The 23,595-nt window shown below is 57.8% G+C and overlaps 1 protein-coding gene across 3 annotated transcripts in view; it reads left to right on the top strand.

Annotated features, from left to right (window-relative positions):
* Positions 1–1,013: 1,013 nt before the first annotated feature.
* The window catches only part of ADGRL1 (adhesion G protein-coupled receptor L1), a 50,553-nt gene continuing 27,971 nt past the window's right edge, over positions 1,014–23,595 (top strand). For 2 of the 3 annotated variants that reach the window (XM_027547992.1, XM_027547991.1), the window contains exons 1-2: positions 1,293–1,651; positions 19,868–20,030. In XM_027547992.1, the coding sequence (XP_027403793.1) occupies positions 19,961–20,030 (70 nt within the window). In that variant the 5' untranslated portion in view covers positions 1,293–1,651; positions 19,868–19,960. Of the gene's footprint in view, positions 1,652–19,867; positions 20,031–23,595 lie in introns of all 3 variants that reach the window. The other variant, XM_027547990.1, reaches the window with a different exon arrangement.

Raw genomic sequence — 23,595 nt, 5'->3', positions numbered from 1 at the left:
TGGTCAGTTCCCAGGCCTTGACCAGTTGCCACAGATCTTTAGCTAGGGTCTTGTCCCATCCCGCATACTCCAGTCCTGGCTTTGCGGTCTTCCCTTGCCTTATATTGTAGGTCTGGTCTCCCAGGGTAGCGGCCTCCTCATTGCATTCCCTTCGCATCGCCCCTGGATCCTGAAACCGATTTTACCTGCCTGCTTCGGTGCAGCCAGCGCTCCAGATCCTTTCGTGCCCGAGTCCAGCCCTCCTTTTGCCCCTCCTTCTTGCACGTCGCTGCCAGGAAGACGAGGGCAGCCCACGCCGCCTCAGCCACTAAATAGCCCCTTCCCGGAGACCCCTGCGAGCCCAGGTCTGGGAGCTCTAGGCCAGGTCTTGCTTATTCCCACTGCATTAGGCATGACGCATTACTCCGTCTCCCGAGGAAGAATCCGGCCCGAAATTTGCGTGCCCGGGGTGCATTTGGCCCTGTCGCAGCTGCCTTCGTTCCTCCCATCTCTGTCTAATCCAACCCGGGTTTTGCAGACCCCTTCCAGATCGCTCCCATTTCTCCCCTCACCGGGCAAAGCGCCTTTACTCCACTACCTGCAAAATCCGTTCCGGGTCTTCCTCGAGCCTGTCTCCCCTCCCCCACTTCCCGTTCCAAAGCCGGGATCCAGCACAACTCCTTCCCTCTCCCGGTTTTTCCATAGGGACAAGAGCGGGGCGAAGGGGAGGAAAGTCCATTCCGGGTTTTCGGACCGGCCTCCGGTGCGCTTGGGCAGGTTGCGGCGGCCGGTCCCGGGCGGCGGCTCCGGGCCGGGTTTTGCGCGTGCCCGCCGCCCCCCTCCCGGAGCGGGTGCGCCGGGGAGAGGGGCGAGCAGGCGGCTTGTCATTGCTGGTGCCCGGCGCCCGCTCGGTCCGCGCGTCCTGCGGTGCCCACGGGCCCGGCCCGGCGCCCCCCCCATCCGGCCACCCCGGGGGCGCGACGCCGCCGCGCCCGCCTACAACCGCGACCCCCCCCCAACAAGCTCCGCGCCGCCCGCCCCCTACCCGAGCCCCCCGTGGCCACTGCGGGGAGCCCGACCCGTCGGCGCGGGAGTTGTCGGCTCTGCGGCGCCCCCGCCCCGCCGTCTGCTGAGGAGGCCCCGGCGAATGGGGCCGCGTGGGCCCCGGAGCGGCGCCGCCGGGCGGCGGGGGGCTGCAGGGGCTCCCTAGCTGCTCGGTTAACCCCTCGGCTGCCGCCGTCGGAGGGGGCTGGGAAGTCGCCTGGGCGCACACGTGCCGCCTCCGTCGGGGCCGCGGAGCTGCGGGGAAGATGCGGGCAGCTGTTGGCGCCGCCTCGGGGGGCTCCGCCTCGCCCCAGCCCCCGGAGCTCTGACACCGCCCCCGCCCCGCCGCCTCCGCCGCCTCCCTCCCCGGGAGGGGCGCGGACGCTCGCCCCTAGCCCCGAGTCTCTGCCGCCGCGAGGGGGCCGCCTTTGGAGCTGTGTAATCCGCTTCTTCTTCTTCTTCTTTTTTTTTTTTTAATTTTTGGTTGGTGACAGCGGTTCTGGGCCCCGCCACCCCTCGCCCGATTTCCCCCCTGTCCCGGTTCCGGGAGATGTGCCGGGCAGGGGTCCTGGGTTCGCGGAGCCGCAGGAGAGACGCGCAAGGCCGACCCCGGAGCGGCGCTGGACAGGTGAGTGTCTGAGGACCCCGGGCGAGGGAGACGCCGTACCTGGGCCAGGTGTGGGGGCCGAGGTAGGGAGGATGGGAGCCCGGGCCTGTCCGGGCCAGGAAGGGGGAGGGGATGCTGGAACCGCGGGTCACAGCACCTGAGCGCGAGGGGGATGGAGGGCGGCCTGCACCTCACCCCACCGGTGAGGGGGCCGGGAGGGGCAGCCCCCGTAGACTGTCGGGGGTGCGGATGCGCGGCCGCGGGGTGCCCGTGGGGGGAGGGGACCGCGAGTGTGCCCGCGCGTGGCTGCGTGTGCCCGCGCGCGCGCCAGCCTTTGTGGGGAAGCGGCGCGGCAGTGCCTGCGTGTCCCCGGTGCGTGTGCGCGCGGGTGCTTGGCGCCCTGTTTGTGTAGGTGTCTGGGTGTGAGCGGAGAGGGTGCGTGTGCGCGCCGCGCGCCGGCCCCAGCCCCCGGAGGAGCCGTGTCGGGGGCTGGCACCCCACGAAGCCGGGCTGGGGGTTGTTTTTCTCTGGGAGGCAGAGGCGCGGGGGATGGGGAGGGGTCTGTCTGGGTGTCTGGTCGGCTGTAGCTGTCGACAGCATCTTCCCTCCGCGGTACCGCGTTAAGCCTGGGAAGCTGTTGGGTTTCATCCATCCGGATTCGGGCTTTGAGGTCCAGCCCTCCCACTCTCCCAGGTGTTCGCCGAGTAGAGCTTGGGGTTTCAATTGTCATCTTTCCATCTGCCTGGGACGGGAGTCCGTGCCAGAAGAGCCTGGGCAGCGCTGTGTGTGTGCTCCCGCCGTGGCCAAAGTGGCCCCACAGGCACACCGCCCCCCGCCTGCACACAGCCCTCATACACATCCCTGGCCCTAACCTTCCAGGCTCGGTCAGCACCCAGCCCCATCGCTGCCCGGCCCCTCACTGGACCTTCCTCGCGCTCCGCTCCTCCCTCCCCTGCCTCTCCACCCCCCCCCTCCCCCGCCCCCCGCGCGCACACAGTCATGGCAGCTGAGTGGGTGTCCCTCCATGGCAGCCTTGAGACAGGGCCCCCTTTCCTCCTGGTTCCTGCAGTACCCGGGGCCTGGGTTCCTCTGCCCACATCCAAACATGTGGAGAGCTGGGGGAGCAGGGGGAGGGGTTCAAGATGGCTGCCAAGATGGCTGGTTGCCTTTCCGCCTCTCTCTCTTTCTCTGCTTCTCTCTCCCTCTCTCGGCTTGCCCTGTTCTCTTCGCTGCTACAGGAGTCACCGATGAGAGGGGTTTGGACAGTCTGAGGGACAGATATGGGGGACACATGAGAGTAGATGTCTGCTCAGGGCTGGTGGATCTCAATTCTGCTTGGGGAGAGGCGGGTGATCCCTGCTCCCCTCTCCAAGCACCCAAAGGCCGGGCGGGAACCTGTAACCTGACCCCAGACCCCAACTCCTTCACCCCCGGGCCTAACAGCCTGGGAGCTGCCCGCCCTCCACCTGGTCTCCTAGGCCTGGCACCCTGAATGGGTCATCAGGGTGTCCCACTGAGGGTCCCTGTCTCTCATTCTCTCCATCTGCCTGATGGCCAGGGACTGAGCACTCCCCGCTGATGGGTCAGGCCCCAGCTGTGGGGGCAGGTGACTTCTCCTTCCTCCCCATTCCCCCACCCCCAAATTCTAATGCCGATTTTATTACTTAAAAGTAGGATGAAAACAGGGAGAATAAGAGAAGGAATACAACCTTCATTATCATATCGAGAAAATTATCCGTGATTTTCCTAACTAGTAATTTGCCTGCCATGCTGTTCAGAACTGACTTGCCCATTAATTACAGAGATGAAAAATCATCTGGAAAGCGGAAAAGGGAACTAATTCGATCCCTGGCTGGCAGCAAGGGCCCCCATGCACCAAGCCACATATGTGTGTGCTCACATGTGAGTGCCTGGCCTTCCCACTGGCATTGCCACCTTCTTCCTCCTCTCCCTCAGGGAACTCCCTTGGGGCCTCAACTCACCCCACGTTTGTCACTCCTGCTCTGCATGGGGTGCCCACCCCAACCCCCTCTCCTGGGGAGCTGGCTGATCCATGCTGATTGCTGCCCTTGGGCGTGGAGAGGATGCCCAGGGTTGAGGGAGGGCAGGGAGCTGGGGACCAGCCGCACCTGGGTGCCGTGAGGCCTGCAGGGAGGAGGTGGAAGGCAGGAGACTCGCAGCCTGGTTTCTATTCCCAGCCTGCCCTGGGGAGCCCCTTCTCCTGGGAGGCGGGCCATAGGGGAGGAGCTCTGGGGGCCCTGGCCCCTCTGGAGTCTGTCTGCATTCAAGCAGTCTGGTCCTGGCTTGGGCACCACCGCCATGTGGGGGGCTGACAGGAGAGAGCATGGTGCTTCAGCCCCAGCCTGGGCATCAGGGGGTGGGGGTGCCAACCCCAGGAGGCTGTGCTGCCTGGCCCCAGAGGGGATGCCCCGATGGAGAACAGGAGGAGCAGTTCCCCCTGCCTGCTGTCCCCGTCCCAGCCCCTGCTGGCCACAGGGAGCTGAAGTTGTCAGTCACTGCCCCCTCCTACCTCTCCAGCCAGACCCAGACGTGTGACCAAGGACACACAGAAGGCTCTGGTTTCTGTGTGGGCTCCTCTCGAGGATTCAATTTCCAGACGCCAGACAGTTCCCCTCTTCCAGACCCTCCAGGGAGGTGAGGAGGGGGGTGATGCTCCTGAGATGGGGGTTCCCCAGGTACCTGACTGCACCAGTGCCCCTCCCAGCCCTGGGCTCAGCCACCCTGATGAAAGAGGAAGCGGGGTCCCAGGTGGCAGGGGGGCTGCAGAACAGAGGCCTGGGAGCGGGTCCCACCGCCCTGAGAATCCAGGCTGCTGTGACCTGTGGGTACGTGTGCTGTGATTAGGATGGTAACCTGGACGAGCCTGTGTGTGGCCACGTGTCCGACAGGCTGGTCCTGTGTTCATAAGGTTCTCCTGGGTGCTAGTGTCTGTGAGTTTTGCAGAGGGGATGTGTGTGTGTTTCCACGTGTCAGGAGCTGTCTGCGTCTTGTGTGCACCTGCTGTGTGTGCACGTGTGGCTCCTGGGAGCAAGGCTGAGCAGACCTCTTCATGAAACCTGTGAATATTTGCCAAGTGTCTTTTCCACTCAGCGCTGTGCTGGGGATGCCAGGGGGACAGTACCCCAGTCCTGTCCTCAGGGAGCTCACAGTCTAGTGACGCGAGCAATTTCAGTCAAGGGGCTCCTATCATAGGAGTTGGGAAGAAGGCATATATCTCCCCTCCAGAGCAGCCAGAGCTCCAGCTGGGGTGGGGCAGCCCCTTCATCTTGGCACCCCAAGCATGGGGTGTCCCAGAGTCCAGACCTTCATGATCTTCCCTGTCACCCCTTCCACCTCGCCCCCTCTCTCCTCACTGCTCCTAAGCACGCAGTTCGACCACAGGCCCTTTGCACTGGCGGCTCCTTCGCCCGGGCCCCTCCCCCTGACACGTGCAAAGCTTTTGCTCCCTCACCCAGGGATGAGGGTTGTCCCCTCCTCAGTAACCTTTATCTACCCCATGTAGCCTGTTTAAAATTTCAGCCTCCCACCTGCCTTCTGACTTTCCCTAGCAAGGATGACTTTGCGCACATTCTGTAATTTACTGATTTATGGTGCTTGTTTGTTTATTGTATGTCTTCCCCGATCAGGACCCGAGCTCTTGGGGAATTTGTTCCCTGGTTTGCTTTTGGACGCCAGGTGCCTAGACTCAGGCCGGGCCCACAGTAGGCGCTTGAGAACTCTTAGCTGAGTGAATGGAGGCGGGGGGAGCCTCTCAAAGGACGGAGACCCCAAGGGACTCCCTCTCCCTGGCTTTGCACATTGAGGGGTCCCTGTGGACCCTGGTCCTCTTAGGGGAGCCAGGGCTACCCACCAGGGGCCAGACCAGGCCAGCTCGGCACCTGTCCCATGCACACTCTTGTGAGGCAGCTCCCTGAGAGGGCCTCATGGGTGCTCCAGTGTGTGAGGGTGTCCCTGTGGGCAGGCGTGGGGTAGTGTGCATATAGGGTTTAGAGCCCAGAGGGTCACGTGGGGGCCCCCGCCTTTGCTGGGGATAGGAATGTCATGGTCAAGGCCTGAGCAGCTTTGATCCAGGGGGACACTGACTCAGACTCTCATAGGATGATGGGACCCCACTCTACCCTTGTTTCAGATCCTAGGAAATCAGCCAAGCAAAAGCTCCCCCGCCCCCCACCTCAGCTCAGCTCAGCGCTCAGTCACATCTGACTCTTTGCGACCATGGACTGTAGCCCGCCAGGCTCCTCTGTCCATGGGATTTTCCAGGCAGGGATACTGGAGAGGGTTGTCAGGCCCTCCTCCAGGGGATCTTCCCGACCCAGGAATCGAACCCACGTCTCTTGCGTCTCCTGCACAGGCAGCCAGGTTCTTTACTACTGCACCACCCCCTCCCACACCATCCTCCCCCAAATCCAAAATTTGAGGAAGATAAAAATTGCAATAATTAGATGCTCAGGCTAAAAATACCCTTGTTCCCCCTCTCCCCAAAACTAAAAATAGCCAGGGCTCTTCCCTCCGAGGCTAAAAATACCAGGCAGACCAGGAAGCCAGGTGGGTGCTCCTATCTGGTGTCAGGGAGGTGAGACAGACAGGCAATGGGCCCAGGGCAGGGTCTCCCAGCCATGGCGTTCCTGACACTGGGGCTGTGTTGTTCATTCTTTGGGAGGAGGCCTGAACTTTTCAGCATCCTTTGCCTCCATGCTCTAGATACCAGGAGCAATCCCCCCACCCCTGAGTTATGACACCTAAAAAGGCCTCCAGATTTTGCCAAACAGCCTGGGGCAGGTGGGGCAAAATCATGGGCCCTCCCAGGTGAGTACCACTGCTCTAGATCGAGGGTCTGCAGATTCCCTCTGTGAAGACCCAGACAACAAGTGTTGGAGACATTGGCGGGCTTAGCAGCTCTGTTGCATAAACTTCCTCCGCCTCTTCTTCTTAATCCTTTGAAAGCGGCCAAGCTTATTGGCTGGGGGCAGTGCCCAGTCCATAGGTAGTCAACTCCCACCCTGGCAGACCCACCCACCCTTTTTTGCCCCTGGTGATGAGGTCAGGGTGCCCTTGAATGCACCCTCATCAGCAGAGGGGCAAGTCTGGTGGTGTTTGTCCCTTTCACCTCCCTGCCCACACCCCCTGCTGTTCCCCTGTGCCCACTCTCTCACTGGTTGTCAAACACACAGCCCCTGCCTCCGCCGAACAGCCCCAGGGCCTTTGCACAAGCTGTGCTTGCTCCCTGGAATGCTCTTCTCCTCCCTGGGCACCTCTGTGGCTTCTTCCTCACCTTCCCAGAGCTTTATGACATGTCTGGCCTTTCTCCATCACTGTATTTAACATTGCCCAACACACACACACACACACACACATACCAACCACTAGTACATCACAGGACTGACTTTTTTTTAGTGTTCTTTATGTCTGGCTCATTCACAGCTGTCTCTCCACACCTCGGTCAGTGCCTCACACACAGTTGGTGCCCTAAAAGAGACGTGTGGGTACTTCCCTTGTGGTCCAGTGGTTAAGATTCAGGCTTCCACTGCCTTGTTCCCAGATTCGATCCCTGGTCGGGGAAACTACGGTCTCACAGGCTATGCAGGTGTGGCAAATAAATAAGATAAAGAGTCATGTAGAATCGCTGAATATTATTTCTAAGCCCCACAACCACCATTGTGAGACTTTCGTCCCATTTCCCCAGGGAAGAGACAGAAGGCAGAGGAGGGACCGTGGTGGGGGCAGGGGGAGTTGCATCGTCACACAGCCTAAAGTGGGCACAGCTGGGATTTAAACCTAGGACCCTGAGACCTGGGGCCTCTTCCCTGTTGCCCCGCTGAGCACCATCTCCCCCACCCTCTGGTCTCTGCCCCTTTACTGCCAGCTTGGTGGTAGCAGAGGGCCCCAGAGCTTTCTTCCATGTCTTCTGCCAGAGGCCCTGGCTCCCGTGACCATTTTCAGCACTGCTCTGCAGTACCTGGGGGGTTCCCAGGTGGCTCAGCAGTGAAGAATCCGCCTGCAATGCAGGGGACCAGGGTTTGATCCCCAGGCTGGGAAGATGCCCTGCAGGAGGGCATGACAACCCAGTCCAGGATTCTGGCCTGAAGAATTCCAGGAACAGAGGAGCCTGGCGGGCTACAGTCCATGGGGTTGCAAAGACTTAGGCACAGCTGAGTGACTAGATAGCAGCTACAGGACCTGGAGTGTATGTGAGGCGTGTGATCGGTCAGGGAGCACCTTGGGGTGGAAATGGGTCTCGGGCTGCCTGTGGTTCCAACCTGCTGTGGAGAGGAGCATCGAAGAGGTGGCCGGATGGCCTGTAAGGGAGAGCTTCCTGGCGGAGAGGGCTTCCCAGCCGAGGCCTGGAAGGGAAGGAGGGGTAAAGTGGAGGGGAGTCAGGGAGAGTTAGTGAAAGGAAGGGACCCGCCCTGAGGTCAGAAAGAAGTGGGCAGCTCAGACGGGAAAGGAGAGACATTCCCTGGCCAGGCAGGGAGACAGGACGCGGGTCCTGGGGCCCGAAGGACTGCTTTGGATTTGTGTTTCTACTTGTGCACAGGGCTGAGGAGGCCTGGGAAGGGGTCAAGGCCATGAAACAGGGTTAGAATGTTTAGTATGCGCTCCTTCTGGCTGCTTCATAGGCGGGAACTGTGGAGGGCAGGCGGGAAGGGAGCCCAGGCCAGGGGGGAGGTGGGGGCGAGGCCAGTGTGGGTCGGAGGCCACCACAGCTGTCAACATGAAGGCTTGGGCGGGGGCCTTGAGACCTTAGAGAGGGACCCGTGCGGGGCTTTCGAGACAGAGTTGACATGATTCAGTGGGTGACCAATTGGAAGGCAGAAGGAAAGGAGGGGGACGGGGAAACTGCAGGCTTCTGGTTCAGACAGCAGGGTGGACCTAGAGAAACGAAGAGGGTGGGGCCAGGGAGCACCTTCCGCTCTCATCATCACCCCCCACACGTAGAGTCTCATCTCCCCTCGCCCGAGTCAGGGCACATCTTGTCCCCACTCAGTCTCAGGGTGGGCCTTCCCTGGTGGTCCAGTGGCTAGAACTCTACACTCCCAATGCTGGAGGCCTGGGTTGAATCCCTCATCAGGGAACTAGACCCCATATGCCACAACTCAACGTTCATATCCTCAACTAAAGATCCCACGTGCCGCAACTAAGACCTGGCCTAGCCAAATAAATAAATATTAAAAAAAAGAAGCTCCACTGCTCCCGGCTCGCTCCCGCAGGCCCTGCTCGCTCTGCCCTCTACACCTGCCCTCACCCCTTCCCACTCTCCCCTTTCTCTCTGAACCAGAGCCACGCTCTAGCACATTCCTACCTACCTCAGGGCTTTTGTGTGTGTTCTTCCCATGGCCTGGATACTCTTTCTCCAGTACCTTGGTGGCTCACCTCCTTGTGACCTTTGCTAAATTGTTACCTACTTAGCCAGGCGTTCCCTGACCACCCCATCTATGTTTGCATTGACACATATTCCCCACCCCACCCCCATTCTTTCTCTGCCTCGAGTCTATTTTCCTCCAAAGTACTTGTGACCAGGTGGGAACTAGGTAACTACCCCCTGAATGGACGACCTCTTCCAAGGGTCTGTTTCATCTTTGTTCATTAAACGAATTAACGAGAACGCTCTCCTCACCAGAACTGGGCATGCAACAGAGAACCAGGCCAACCCACGATGGAATGTTCCCTGATGGGATAGATAGACTTTCAACCGCAGAGCCCAAGTCCAGTGAGGGGAGCAAAATGTGGAGGCCCAGTGTACTGCTAGTGTGGGTTCCAATGCAGTCCTGGGGGACAGAGCCTTTTGGAGGAAGAGGGCACAGAGGGCAGGAGTCTTCTGGGTATGTGGGTGAGAGATGTGGGGGGTGAGGAAAGAATAGGCCAGAGCAGAGAAGGTGATGAAAAAAGCAGGAAATCCAGGCCTGAAATACCAAGTCGCAGCCTCTGAGGCAATAGGGAGCCATGGAGGGTTGTAGGCAGGCAGTGATGTGGAGTTTTCATTTTGCCAAGAGCACTCTGGGTGCAGGATAGAGATCAGAAGGGGTGGGAGTGGCAGATAGATGTGGAGGAGACCAGGGAGGAGGCATCCGTGGAGAAGGGGAGGCTTTGAATGGTCCCACCCCTGCCACTCGGCTGCCAGAGTGACCTTTTAAAATTTATAGGCAGACAAACCCCACCCTGTGGCGCCGACATCTAGTGGGAGAGAGATAATAAGCAAATAAGTAAAACGCATGGAGAAGGCAATGGCACCCCACTCCAGTACTCTTGCCTGGAAAATCTCATGGACGGAGGAGCCTGGTGCGCTGCAGTCCATGGGGTCGTTAAGAGTTGGACACGACTGAGCAACTTCACTTTCACTTTTCACTTTGATGTATTGGAGAAGGAAATGGCAACCCACTCCAGTGTTCTTGCCTGGAGAATCTCAGGGACGGGGGAGCCTGGTGGGCTGCATAGTCCAGTCTGTGGGGTCGCATAGAGTCGGACACGACTGAAGCGACTTAGCAGCAGCAGCAGCAGCATGGCAGGCATGATAGGGATGAGTGCCGGGGAAAGCAGGATGCAAGAATGTTGGGGCTAGCAGGACCTCCCAGAGCTGGCAGCATCTGTGTAAAGACTTGAAGAAGGCAAGGGAGGAGCTTTGCAGGTCTGGGGAGGAGGGAACAGCCTGTGCAAAGGCCCTGAGAGGATACTTGCCTGGTGTTAGTGAGTGAGGAGGAAAAGGTGGAAGGAGGTGAGGGTAAGGACGGGATGGGGCTGAGTGCACAGGGCCTTGTGGGCCGAAGAAGGGCTTTGACCTTTGCTCCTAGTGTGGTGGGAGCCGTGGAGGGTTCTGAGCCAGAAAGGGACAGTGTGGGGACTCAGGTGCTCACCGGCGCCCTCTGGCAGCTGTAGGGGGAATAGGCTGGGCTGCGAGGGTGGAGAGCCGGAGAAAAGGGAGGAGGCGGCAGGGCTGGACCAGGGAGGGGACCAAGGCCTGAGGAGACAGTGAGCAGATGCCGAAGGAGGAGACGAAGGAGCCGCTGCGGGGATGGGAGGAGGAGAGGTTCTTGAGCACCTCGGAGGACTCGGGCTGCTTTCTGCTGAGATGTTGGAAGATGAAGGGGTGGAGCTAAGGGTTCAGTGGGGACCCTGGCCTGACCCCACCCCCAGAGCCCACAGCCCCCTTCCTGAAGGAGGTTATGTGCTGGACACTCTCTGGCACTTGCTCCACCTCCGTGACGGCAGTCTGTCAGTCCTAGAGTTGGGATGGGGAGATGGGCTCAGAGAGGCCAGGAGTCTGGCCTGAGAGCAAATAGCACACAGCAGGTTCAGACCCAGGAGCCAAGTCCCTGGCCTTAGCCCAGGCCTGCCGCTTACCCATTCGGCCACGCCTGAGGGTTCCCTGGAGGAGGCGGGCCCATGGAGCTGGGCTCTCTGGCTGCTGGGTTTGGGGAGGACTCAGGCTGCTGAGGAGGGAGCAAGAGGAAGGAGACTTGTTCTCAGGGGCCCGGAATCCTGCTGGTGGTGTCCCCCACCTCCAGATATTCAGACTCCCACCCACTCGAGCACAGAGGGTTGCCACGGCAACCACACTCTAGGGCAAGCTCGCGGCTCCCCCTCTCCGCCAGCAGCCGGTTTTCCTCCTGTCGCCCTCCTCTGCCCCATCCCAGGGCACCTGAGGACAGAGCTTGGGCTGCATCACCCGCCCCCAGGACATGCTTTTGCCCCTTGACTTGAGACTGAGGTGGGGCTCAGGCAAAAACAGAGGCAGGTGTGGGGTCAGTGGGCAGCCTGCATGACCTGGGGGTCTAACACACCTGGGGCCCAGTCTCCCTTCTCAACGTGAGGGTGGCGAGCCCTGTTTCCCATGGGTTAAATTGGGAAACAAGTTTCCCAAACACTCCAGTTCCCTGAGGCTCAAAGTGGGGACAGACACAGGTGTGCGCTCACCTGACCCCTGTGGGCATGCCCACTTTGGAGGCCACTCAGGCTTACAGAAGCAGTCTGGGCCCAGAAGAGCGGCCTCTTGAGGGCCCCCAGGTCTCCCCAGCTTGCCGTGATCAGCCTGGGGTTCCAGGCCCCCTTGCCACTTGGGTGCCCTTGGGATCTCACTTTCCTCTCCTATAAAATGTGGGTATGCACCCCCCATCCTTACTAAGTCCTTATGAGGATTACCTGAGATACAGGCGTACAGTGCTCGGAATGGGGCACAGCGCTGTCAGCTGCTGCCCCTGGCCATCGTGGGTGGTTCTGGCAAATGGGAGGTCCCAGCTGACCCCCCACACCCCTGGAGCAGAAAGGTTTTCCTGAAGTTGTGAGGCTCAAGGCCCATCTCCCATCTCTGCCTATATACCACCACCCCTCCTGCCCTGTCTGCCCTGACCCCCTGTGTGAGTTCACTGGGGCTGCTGTTAAAGCCAGGCTGGGTGGCTTTAACAGAAATGTATTGTCTCCCAGTTATAGACACCAGAAGCCCAAGATGGAAGCATTGGGTTGGTTCCTTCCAGGGGCACAGAGAAGGAACCTCTGCCCCAGCTTCTGGAGGTTGGCCAGCAATCCCTAGCTTGAAGGCGCGTCACACCAATCTCTGCCTCGTCTTCATGGGGTGTTCTCCTTGGGGGTGTGTGGGTCTGGGTCCGTGTCCTTTTTATAAGGACAGCAGTCTGATTGGATCAGGGTCCACCGTACTGGGGCTTCCTAGGTGGCTCAGTGGTAAAGAATCCACCTGCCACAGCAGGAAAAGCAAGAGATGAGAGTTTGAGCCCTGGTCTGGAAAGATCCCCTGGAGAAGGAAATGACAACCCACTCCAGTATTCTTGCCTGGGAAGTTCCATGGACAGAGGAACCTGGCGTGCTGCAGCCCATGGGGTCGCAAAGAGTCAGACATGACTGAGTGCGCGCAGACACACAAACACACACACACCCCACCCTGATGACCTCACTCATTTTAACTTAATTACATCTTTATCTCCAAATAAGGTCCCATTCTGAAGTGCCGGGGGATAGGGCGCCATCGTATCTTTTCTGGGGGGAATATAGTTCCATCCACCCCAAGGCCTCAGGGCTGGTCAGGCCTGGATCTCCCAGTTGGTTCCCACCTCACCACGTCTGACCTCACCTCCTCACTTCAGTGAGCACCAGGTGCCAGGAGAAACTCCCCAGGGCCTAGTGGGTGTGCAGTCAGGCCAGGAAGAGAGGGGACAGAGCTGCTGTGCCCAGCTCCCCCCACTCCAACCCCGAGGTGGGGACAGCCCTGGGGATGCCTGGGGCTTCGTGGGGGAGCTGCTCCAGGGATGGGGCTTCCGGGAGCAGCAGCAGCCCATTGGGAACACTTTCTGTGCCCCTGAGGCAATGGTGCCCAGCCTGTGTGGGTCAGGCTTGGCCCCTAGGTCACAGGGCAGATGCCCCGCCCAGCCATCCCCACCACCATTCGTGTGTTCATTTGGTAAATATTTGTTTGTGAACCTATTATACATCTGGGCTTCCCTGATAGTTCAGTGGTAAAGACTCCGCCTACCAGTGCAGGAGATTCAGGTTCGATCCCTGGTCCAGGAAGATCCCCTGGAGAAGGAAATGGCAACCCGCTCCAGAATTCTTGCCTGGAGAATCCCATGGACAGAGGAGCCTGGCAGGCTGCAGTCCATGGGGTCGAAAAGAATCGTGCACAACTGAGCAACTGAACGACAGCTAGTACTGCACATCTAAGTGCCAGGGGACAGCCTCGGGAACTTCCCTTCTTGGGGGCGGGGGAGGAGTACGAAGGAAATCCACCAGTGGACAAGTCAAGTCACGTGGCAGTGGCGTGACCGGTGGGTGCAGGGATGACAGCGCAGCAGGGGACACCTTGAACTCACTGCACACCAGGCAGGGCCCTGTATGTTCCCTGGGTGTGAATTCATCATGCTGTGCAGCTACCCTAAGCAGCAGCCCCATTTTACTGAGAGAAAAACAGCCGTGGGAGGTTACGGGACGGTGGGAATGGGCCAGGCGGGCACTGGCTGCCAGCGGCTATGGTGCAGGGTGGTGGAGGCCCACCGCATCTCTGAGGGGGGGACATGAGCGGAGATCTAAGGGGCACCGGCCAGGACTGCGTGGCCGGAGGAGCGGGGAAGGGGCAGGAGCCGGACGTGTGTGGTCTCACAGGATGTGAAGTGGGAGCTCTGGCAGGGATTTAAGCAGGGGCGCAGTGTGTTCAGATTCTTTTTTTTTTTTTGGCTCTGCCACATATCTTGTGAGGCCTGGTTCCCCAACCAGGGGTTGAACCCGGGTCACGGCAGTGACAGCACCAAGCCCTAACCACTGGACCGCCAGGGAGGTCCCAAGATTGTCTTTAGAAAGTCCCCTCTGTGGAAGAGACTTACAGACGTGGGGGCGGGAGGGGTGGAAGGAGAGGGTGGGATGAATGAAGACAGGAGCATAGAAACATATACACTGCTGTATGTAAACTAGACAGCCAGTGGGGATTCGCTACATGACTCGGGGCTCAGGTCGGCGCTCCGCGACAACCTAGAGGGGTGGGATGGCGCGAGAGGTGGGAGGGAGGCTGAAGTGGGAGGGGATGTATGTATACCTATGGCTGATCCGTGTTGATGTCTGGCAGAAACCAACACAGTATTATAAAGCAATTACTTTTCAATTAAAAATAAATAAATTGAAAGAAAAGGTCCTCTCTGTGGAAACAGCCTAAGTATCCGTCAGTGATGAATGGATAGGAAATTCCCTGGTCATCCAGTGGTTAGGACTTCACATTTTCACTGCCTAGGTGTTATTAGCTGCTCAGTCTTGTCCAACTGTTTGCCATCCTATGGGCTGTAACCCACCAGGGTCCTCTGTTCATGGGATTTCCCAGGCAAGAATACTGCAGTGGGTTGCCAGTCCCTTCTCCATTCACTGCCTAGGGAGCGGGTTCAGTCCCTGGTCAGAGAACTAAGATGCTGCGAGGCACATGGCATGGCCAAAAACAAACAAAAATAAATTAACACATACAGACTACTCTGTTAAAATACATAACTAATAAGGACCTACTATATAGCACAGGAAACTCTATCAGTACTCTGTAGCGGTGTATACATGAAAATAATCTTTTTAGAAAGTGGATATATGTATATGTATAATGGATTCACTTTGCTGTATACCCAAAACTAACATAACCTTGTAAATCATCTATATTCCAATTAAATTTTTTTATCCAAATGGATGAAGAAATGTGGTTCATTCGTACAATGAATATTACTCAGCCAGGAAGAGGAACCCAACTGACACACTCTTCCACATGGGTGAACCTCAGAAACATCTTGCTGAGTGAAACAAACCAGACGCAAAAGGCCACTGATTATCTGATTCCACGTGTGTGCGATGCTAGAAACAGGCAGATCCATTGACACAGAAAGCAGATGAGTGGTTGCCAGGACCTGAGGGGAGCGGGGAGACAAGAGTTCTTGATCAGCAGGTACCAAGTTTCTGGTGGCTCAGATGGGAAAGAATCTGCCTGCAGTGCAGGAGACCCAGGTTCAATCCCTGGGTCAGGAAGATCCCCTGGAGAAGGGAATGGCAACTCACTCTAGTATTGTTGCCTGGAGAATCCCATGGACGGAGGAGCCTGGTGGACTATAGTCTGTGAGGTCACAAAGAGAGTCGGATACAACTGAGCGACTAACACACACACAAGTTTCTCTTCGGGGCGATAGAAAAGTTTTGGAAATAGAGGTGCTGGTGGCACAGCATTGAGAATGTAATTAATGCCACTGAATTGTATACTTAAAAATGATTAAAATCACAAGTTTTACATCATATATGTATATATATACACACACACACATATATATATAGGGCTTCCCTGGTAAAGAACCCGCTTGCCAAGGCAGGAGATGCAAGTTTGATCCCTGGGTGGGGAAGATCCCCTGGAGAAGGGAATGGCAACTCACTCCAGTATTCTTGCCTGGAGAATCCCATGGATGGAGGAGCCTGGTGGGCTACTATCCATGGAGTCGCAAAGAGTTGGACACAACTTAGCAACTAAACAACGGTGTGTGTGTGTGTGTGTGTGTGATACCACAACCTTTTAAAAAGCCCCTCTGGCCGCCAGGGGAAGCCTGGGATGTAGGAGTGGAGGTGCTGGAGGGCAGCGGGGAAGGGATCAGAGCTCTTTGGTGAAGATGGGAATGCCCAGGTCTGGAGGACAGATGCTGAGAATGGACAGAGAGACGCTGGGCTGTTCTGGAGGTGCAGACCCCGGACTTAATCCTGAACTGGCTGTGGGGGTGAGGGAAGAGGGAAATCCCAGATTTTGACTCCTTGAATTCTGACCCAAGGTCCTGGGAGGATGGTGCCAGGGGGGACCATGCCCTGAAACCGGGAGTTTGGTCAGGTCTGGTCAGGGTCAAGGTGCTTTGGAGATCCAGACAGAAGTGTAGATGTGAGGACAGAAACGGGGCTGGGACTCAGAGGCGGCAGCTGTCACGGGTACAGATGGTGTCTAAAGCCATGAGGCCGGTGGAATCCCTGAGTGGGGTGTGGACAGGAAGAGGGCTGGGGTCCTGGGGTTCCGGGGAGCAGGGCCAGCCCAGAGGAGAAGAGCTAGCTCCTTCATGGATGCTTCCTGGGTCCTGACCCTCCTTACTCTGGGACAGCATCCTGTGCTGGCTTACTGTGCATGTAGGCTGCGGTCCTTATGAGAACCCTGCAGAAACAAGGTGTCAAGGGAACTGGGGGTGGGGGGACCCACTCAGGGCCTTGGGGCATGAAATGACCGAGTTGGACCCCAGACCCACGTTGGCCGGCCACACCCAGAGCCTGGCATCTGGCAGCCTCTTCAGCATTAACCAGGTGCTAACCGGTTTAACTCCCTAAGGGAGCCAGAGGGAGAATGCTAACCAGCTACACTCCCTAGGGAAGAGCCAGGGAGGGGAGCATCCAGCAGCCTAGCGCCAGTTCCCCGCTCCACCTCGAGTCTGGAAAGTAGATGCAGGTGGGAATGAGGTGATGCCCCCCACCGCACCCCGCCCCAGACCATGTAAAATTGTAGAATGCTTCAGAATGAAAGGAAACCATCCAAGGCCGCATCTGGACAGGGTTGTGGGATGAGAGAGATGGTTGTGGGCTGAGGAAGTAGAGGGGAGAGTTTGCTGAAGGCTGGGAGCTGGGGAAGGTCCTGGGGGTCGGGGTGGGGGAGCTGTGCCGGGAAATTACTTTCTATTTCTCATGAGAGGAGACAGCCCTGGAGGGACGTCCTGCCCCATGAGTGAGCAGCCCAAATCTTTATTCCCTGAGAAGCTGTGCTGAGTCCCTGCCCTCAACTGGCTCATGATCTAGTGGGGAAGGCTGACAATAGACCTGCTTATACAAGAAGGTGATTTCAGGGCCTTCCCTGGTGGTCCAGTGGTTAAGACTCTGGGCTCCCAATGCAGGGGGCCCAGGTTCTATCCCTGGTGAGGGAACTAGATTCCACATGCTGAAACTAAGAGTTAGTGCAGCCAGATAAATAATTTCTTTAAAAAGGCAAAATGTTTAAAAGAAAAAAGAAGGTGATTTCAGGTGCTGTGAATTAAACATGGGGCTGGGGACTCCCCTGGCGGTTCAGTGGTTAAGACTGTGCGCTTCCACTGTTCGGCCCCTGGTCAAGGAACTAAGATCCCACAAGCTGCACAGTGTGACCAAAATAAGTTAAAATAAAATAAAAACAGGGCTAAAGGATGGCGAGCGAGGATACAGGAGTGCTGGGGGTGGTCAGGGCAGGTTGCTCTGCTGGGGTGACCTTGGGGTTGAGCCCTGAGTGCTGAGAAGCTGCAGCAGGCAATGGGGGTACTGGGAGGCTGTTCAGCAGAGGGGCAGCCCAGGCAAGGGCTCAGGCCGGAAGGAAGCTGGAGCTCCAAGGACTGCGAGGAGGGTTGCATTGGAGAACGTGGTGACACCAGCCCAACCAGCAGCCTCTGGGTCCTGGTGAGGAACGGAGACCCCAGGGGAGAGCAGAGGGGGAGGTTAACGCTCAAATTTACATCACTGAATGCTGGCCTTAGCACTGAGTGGAGGCAGCGAGGCTAGGAAGAGGAGGAGACCAGGACAAGCCTCTGGGGGCAGCAGGGTGGCGGCTTGGGCCTGGTGGTGGCCCTGGGGAGTGGGCAGATTGACAGGGTACTTTGGAGGGAGGCAGAGCCCATGGGACTTGCTGGAGGAGCTTATGAAGGAGAGGGGAGCAGAGAAGTTGGTAATTGAGGAGGATTTCTAGGTTCGGGTTCTGAGACTGATTCAGCGTGGAGAAGGAAATGGCAATCTACTCCAGTATTCTTGCCTGGGAAATCCCATGGACAGAGGAGCCTGGCAGGCTGAAGTCCATGGGGTCGCAAAGGAGTTGGACGTGACTGAGCAACTGAACAACAGCTGTTCAACAAACATTCAGGCCTGTTGTGGAAGCAGGACCAAAACAATGCAATGATCCCTGCCTGTGGAGGGGCACATCCGTTAAAAAAGAGAAATAGTCACATTTGAACCAAGGTTTGAAGGAGGCCAGGGAGCAGAGGAAGAGGCCGTGTGAATAACTGGCAGGCAGAAGATTCACCCAGAGGAAGTGACAAGTGCCGAGGCCCTGGGGCAGGGTCTGGGCTGCTTGAAGAAGAGCAAGAGGCAAGAGTGGGGTCAGGGAGCTTACCGGGCTGGTTGATAGGCTTTCAACTGTGGGGGGAAAAACAACCAGTCGTCAGGGCTCTTTTGTGAGATTCCAAACTGTAAATAAGAGGCTTGGAAAGTATGAGCTTGTCCCTGGTGTTGAGACCATAGGACAGACGTGGGGGATGCGAGTAGAGGACAGACCAAGGGTTTGCACACTAGAAGTGAAGTGAGAGTCACTCAGTTGTGTCCCACTCTTTGCGACCCCATGGACTCTGCAGTCCATGGAATTCTCCAGGCCAGAATACTGGAGTGGGTAGTCTTTCCCTTCTCCAGCGGATCTTCCCAACCCAGGGATCAAACCTAGGTCTCCCACATTGTAGGCGGATTCTTTACCAACTGAGCTATCAGGGAATGAGAGCCAGATAAAACATGGGGTGCTGGAACTTGCCTGGTGGTCTAGTGATTAATAATCAGCCTTGCAATTCAGGGGGTGCAGATTCGATCCCTGGCCAGGGAACTAAGATCCCGCATGCCACAAAGCAACTACACCCATGCCACACAACTACTGAGCTGGTGAACCACGACTAAGAACTCAGCCAAATAAGTAAAAGAGAAACTGTTTTTTAAAAAAGAAACATGGGTGCTGACCCTCCTCAGAGAAGGTACATTTCTAGCAAGTTGCTGTCCAGGCTGGTGCCCCTGGGCCAGGGTCATACTTGAAGAACCGGGGTGTAGATGGAGCAAAAGACCAAGGGTGGAGATCTGGGTGTCCCATCTTAGGAGTATCGCAGGGGAGACAGAAGCAGTGAGAAGAGGAGAGGCTAGGAGGGAGAAAAAGTGGTCAGAACCCGGCTCTGTGCCCTCAAAGCCGCTGTGCCCGGGAAGGACAGACTGGGGAAGAGGGGGCTAGCCTGGGAGGGCATACAGCTCCCACCCCTCCTCCAGCCTCCCCAGCCCCTCTAGGGGCTGCACCCACCCCTCACCCCGCCTGCCCATCTCCAGCTCACCCTGAGGGTCCCCCCGAGAGGAAAGAGGGGACTTAGTTGTCCCTGGTCCCTGATCTGTGGCGCCAGCCAGCTGGATTCTAATTAGCTTCCAGAGCCAGAGAGACAGGAAGCTAAGGGGCTGGGGGTGGGGCCCTGGACTCCTGCCCAAGCCCGCGAGGCTGCAGGCCGGGGCCAAGACGCCTGGGTCCCCCACCCTGGACGCCGTGCTGGATGAGGAAGCTGGGGTAGGGGAGACGAACTGGCAGGGTCTCAATTTCAAGAGGCTTCCAGAGGGTTCTCCTCTGGGATGGAGGGTCTGGGGCCTGCCTGGGTGCAGGTGGGCCCTCCTTAACTGATACTGCCTGAAGAATTACCCCAGCCACCTGGGGAAGGGGGCACTGGCAGACCCCAGGAGGTGCTTCTGGGAGATTCAAGGTGCCCAAATGGGTGGGTCCACCTGTTGGGGTGGGGGGGTTGCAATGTGAGCCAGAGGCCTTGGAGGGGTCAGCCTCGCCCAGGGGTGCCGCTTCTGTCAGATACGGCCGGCTTGGTCCACCCCTCTCGGGGCAGCGGGCTAGAGGCCCTCGGGCACCTGCAGAAAGAGAGGGAATCTGCCCTCCTCCTCAGCCCGCCCTGCCCCCCGCCTCACTCTCCCTGTCCTCCACAGGCTGGTGGACCAGGCCGTGGTGCCCACCTGGTGATGCAGGGCGAGGCCCCCTGCACAGCCCACTGAGCTGAGAACGCACCCCTGGCCGCCGCCATGGCCCGCCTGGCCGCCGCGCTCTGGAGTCTCTGCGTCACAGCCATCCTCGTCACCTCAGCCACCCAAGGTAGGTGTTGAGGGGGCCGAGGCAGGGTAGAGGGGATGAAACCCCAAAATACCCCCGACCAGGGCTCCCCTGGTGGCTCAGCGGTAAAGAACCTGCCTGCCAGTGCAGGAGACCTGGGTTCAATCCCCGGATTGGGAAGATTCCCCTGGAGGAGGGCATGGGAACCCACTTTTTGCCTGGAGAATCCCATAGACAGAGGAGCCTGGTAGGCTACGGTCCGGAGGGTCGCAAAAGAGTCGGACATGACTTAGTGACTCAACCACCACAATCTCCTGATCCCTTGTTAAGAGAATCAGGCCCCCACCCAGCCTAAGTCTGGCAGACCCGGAGCAGAGAAAGACTTGGTGATCAGATACCCTGATTCAAGGGGTCCCCAAATCAGCCCCTCACCCCCAACCCAGAGCTCCAGGGCTTGTCCCGCCAGGGGTCCTAGGGCCTGGGATTTGGGCTGTGGCCTCCAGGACCAGGACAGGCCTTCCTGGTGAGGCTCTTCTGTCTCCTGTGTGTGTGTGTCTCTCTGTGATTACATCTCCGAGGCTCTCGCTGGGAAGAAGGCTTAATTAAAGCATGCCCGCTGACGTTTATTTAAAAACAACTAATTATCCGGCTCGGCCCTATGCCGGCCCTGGATCCCGCACACGCCACAATTAGTGCCCGGAGCCTACCCGCCCACCCTCGCCCGATTACTCAATTACTGTCCCTACGGTGGGCCCAGGCGGGGGCAAGGGCAGTGCGGGATGAGAAGCAGAGAGAGGAGGCCTGCCGGCCTCACCCTCGCCCTGGGGGTGCCCCCTGCCCCACTCTTCCCAGCCCTGTCTGGAGGCTGCTGGTGGTGAGCCCTGCTCACCAGCGCTCCCTCTCACAGAGAGCCTCAAAGGTAGAGGGGGCGTCATTCAGCCATGCCACCAGGCCTTGGCACTGCTCCGGCCAGCTGGCACCCTCCAATCCCACAGCACCCGTGTTCTCTGCCCGTCCAGGTCCTGCCCTACAGCCCCAGTGGGGCCGGGTGGGGCTGCTTCCACCCCCAGACCCATCTGAGCCAGCCCTCCACCCCCAGCCTCCTTCCCAGACCCAGGAAGGACTAAAATTAGATGTGGGAGCAGATGGCGCTGGAGGAACACATGTAAAACTTTTCCCCAAGTGGGACTCAACTCACCCCAAAAAACCCCGAGGGCCTGGCTGCCAACCCTGTTGGGCCCCCAGCTGGCATCAGAGGGACTAGATCGCAACACAGGGGGTCCGTCTGTCTCTGCTGCCAACGCACACTGGGACTTTCTCTCCATCCACCAGTGACAGTCTCCATGTTGGTGGCTTGGGACCCTGCTGTGTATCCCTGCTTCCCTCGGACCCCTGGCATAGGCCTGGCTGGGACCAGTGTGCAAGAAGGTGGCTGCCCCGGCAGGCGTGGATGGTGCTGAGCCCGCTCTGTCCCCCAGAGACGAGCTGCCTTAATCATCCTCCTGACAGTAGTAATCAGGGGCCTGTCTGCTCACTGCGGACCAGTTCTGCACCCCTCAGCAGAGGCCCGTGAGGTAGGTGTTGTTGGCTCCCTAGAATAGGAAGTAAGGGCACTGGGGTGGTCAGTGACTACGTGAAGCCACCAGCCAGGGAGTGGCTGCACTGGGATTTAAACCCTAACCACTGGGCTCCTGAGTCCCAGCTTGCAGTCCCTGAAAGGCACAGGAAGGGAGCTGACATGTGACAATGTAGCCCCTCCAAGAGCCAGGCACTCCCATGGCAAGTTCTTCCATTGTCATGGCAACCCTAGGAAGTTTCCCAAGTGAAAGCCAGGGCCCCCTCCCTGGGATGCCCTCGCTGTCCACAGCACCTCCTTCCAGAACATCTTCTAGCACAGAAGCCTCCCAGTACATCCCTGGGCTGTGGTTTGCCCATTTTACAGATCCAGAAACAGGCCTGGTGAGGCACCAGCAGCAGCTGTCCAGACGAGAGTGTGCATGGGAATCACGGGTGGGTGTACCCATTCGGGGGCTCCTGGTTTCACCCCCGAGATTCGGGATCAGCAGGCCTGGGTCTAGGGGCACTCAGAATCTGCACTCTGAACACAGTGTGGATATGCCCAGGGCCACACTGGGAGGAACCCTGGCCCAAAGGACCCACCTGGCCTGTCAGCTGGGAAGTAGCAAAGTCAGGCTCTGTGGTTTCTTCCAGAACGTGAGGACATTCCCTAATACACCCTCCCTGCTCTGTGCGTGGGGGTGGTGTGAAGTTAGAGAAGTGCCCCAGGCCACTCTCAGCTTTGATGATTTGCCTGAAGGATTCATGAAATTCACAAGCACCATTATTGTTGTTTACTCGATCAGTCGTGTCTGGCTCTTTGGGGACCCCATGGACTGTAGCCCACCAGACTTTGCCGCTGAGCCACAAGGGAAGACCATCCCTTGCGGTTATAGTTGATTACTGGTGGCTCAGATGGTAAAGATTCCTCCTGCCAATGCAGGAGACCCAGGTTCGATTCCGTGGTTGGGAAGATCCCCTGCAGAAGGAAATGGCAGCCCACTCCAGGATTCTTGGCTGGGAAATCCCACAAACAGGAGTTTGGCAGGCTACAGTCCATGGGGTCACAAAAGATTTAGACATGACGTAGTGACTAAACAACAACATCGTTGACTACAGTGAACTGATACAGATGAAAATCAGCCAGGAGAGGAGGGGCATGGGGCAACTTCGGGAAGGTTCTGTGCAGGTGGTTCCCTCCCAGTGCAGTCTCAGACAGCGGGAACTCTCTAGGCAACGATGAGCCACACCACGCATGTTATACTGCTAACCAGGGAAGCTCTTCTGAGCTTTGGTGTCCAGAGTCTTTACTGAGGCTCAGTCACATAGACATGGCTGGCCTCAATCTCCAGCCCCTCAAGAGGTCAGCTGATACATCACCCAAAACGCCTACCTGAAACCGCATTGTTAGTGAACTATATTTAATAGTTTGCTAGGACCGTCCTGACCAAGTGCCACAGACTGAGGGGCTGAAGCCACAGAAAGGTATTCCCTCCCAGTTCTAGAGGCCAGACGTCCAAGATCAAGGTGTCAGCAAGATTGGTTCCTTCTGAAGGCCACTGGGGAAGAGTCTATTCCAGGCCCTTCTCCTTGGCTCATAGGTGGTCATCATCTTCCTCCCTGCATCTCCACATCATCTTCCTTCTTTGTGTGCCTCTGGGTCCAAATTTCCTCTTTTTATAAGAACACCATTCATATTGGATTTGTTGTTGTTGTTCAGTCGTTCAGTCACATCCGACTATTTGCAACCCTATGGATTGAAGCACACCGGGCTTCCCTATCCTTCACCATCTCCCGGAGTTTGCTCAAACTCATGTCCATCGAGTTGGTGATGCCATCCAACCATGGCATCCTCTGTCAACCCCTTCTCCTCCTGCCTTCAATCTTTCCCAGTGTCAGGGTCTTTTCCAGTGAGTCAGTTCTTCGCATCAGGTGGCCAAAGTATTGGAGCTGCAGCTTCAACCTCAGTCCTTCCAATGAGCATTCAGGGTTGATTTCCTTTAGGATTGACTGGTTTGATCTCCTTGCTGTCCCAGGAACTCACGAGAGT

This window comes from Bos indicus x Bos taurus, chromosome 7 (genome assembly GCF_003369695.1).
Source record: "Bos indicus x Bos taurus breed Angus x Brahman F1 hybrid chromosome 7, Bos_hybrid_MaternalHap_v2.0, whole genome shotgun sequence".
Lineage (NCBI taxonomy): Eukaryota > Metazoa > Chordata > Mammalia > Artiodactyla > Bovidae > Bos > Bos indicus x Bos taurus.
The sequence above is the reverse complement of the archived record's forward strand: the minus strand, read 5'-3'. Positions and strand labels throughout refer to the sequence as shown.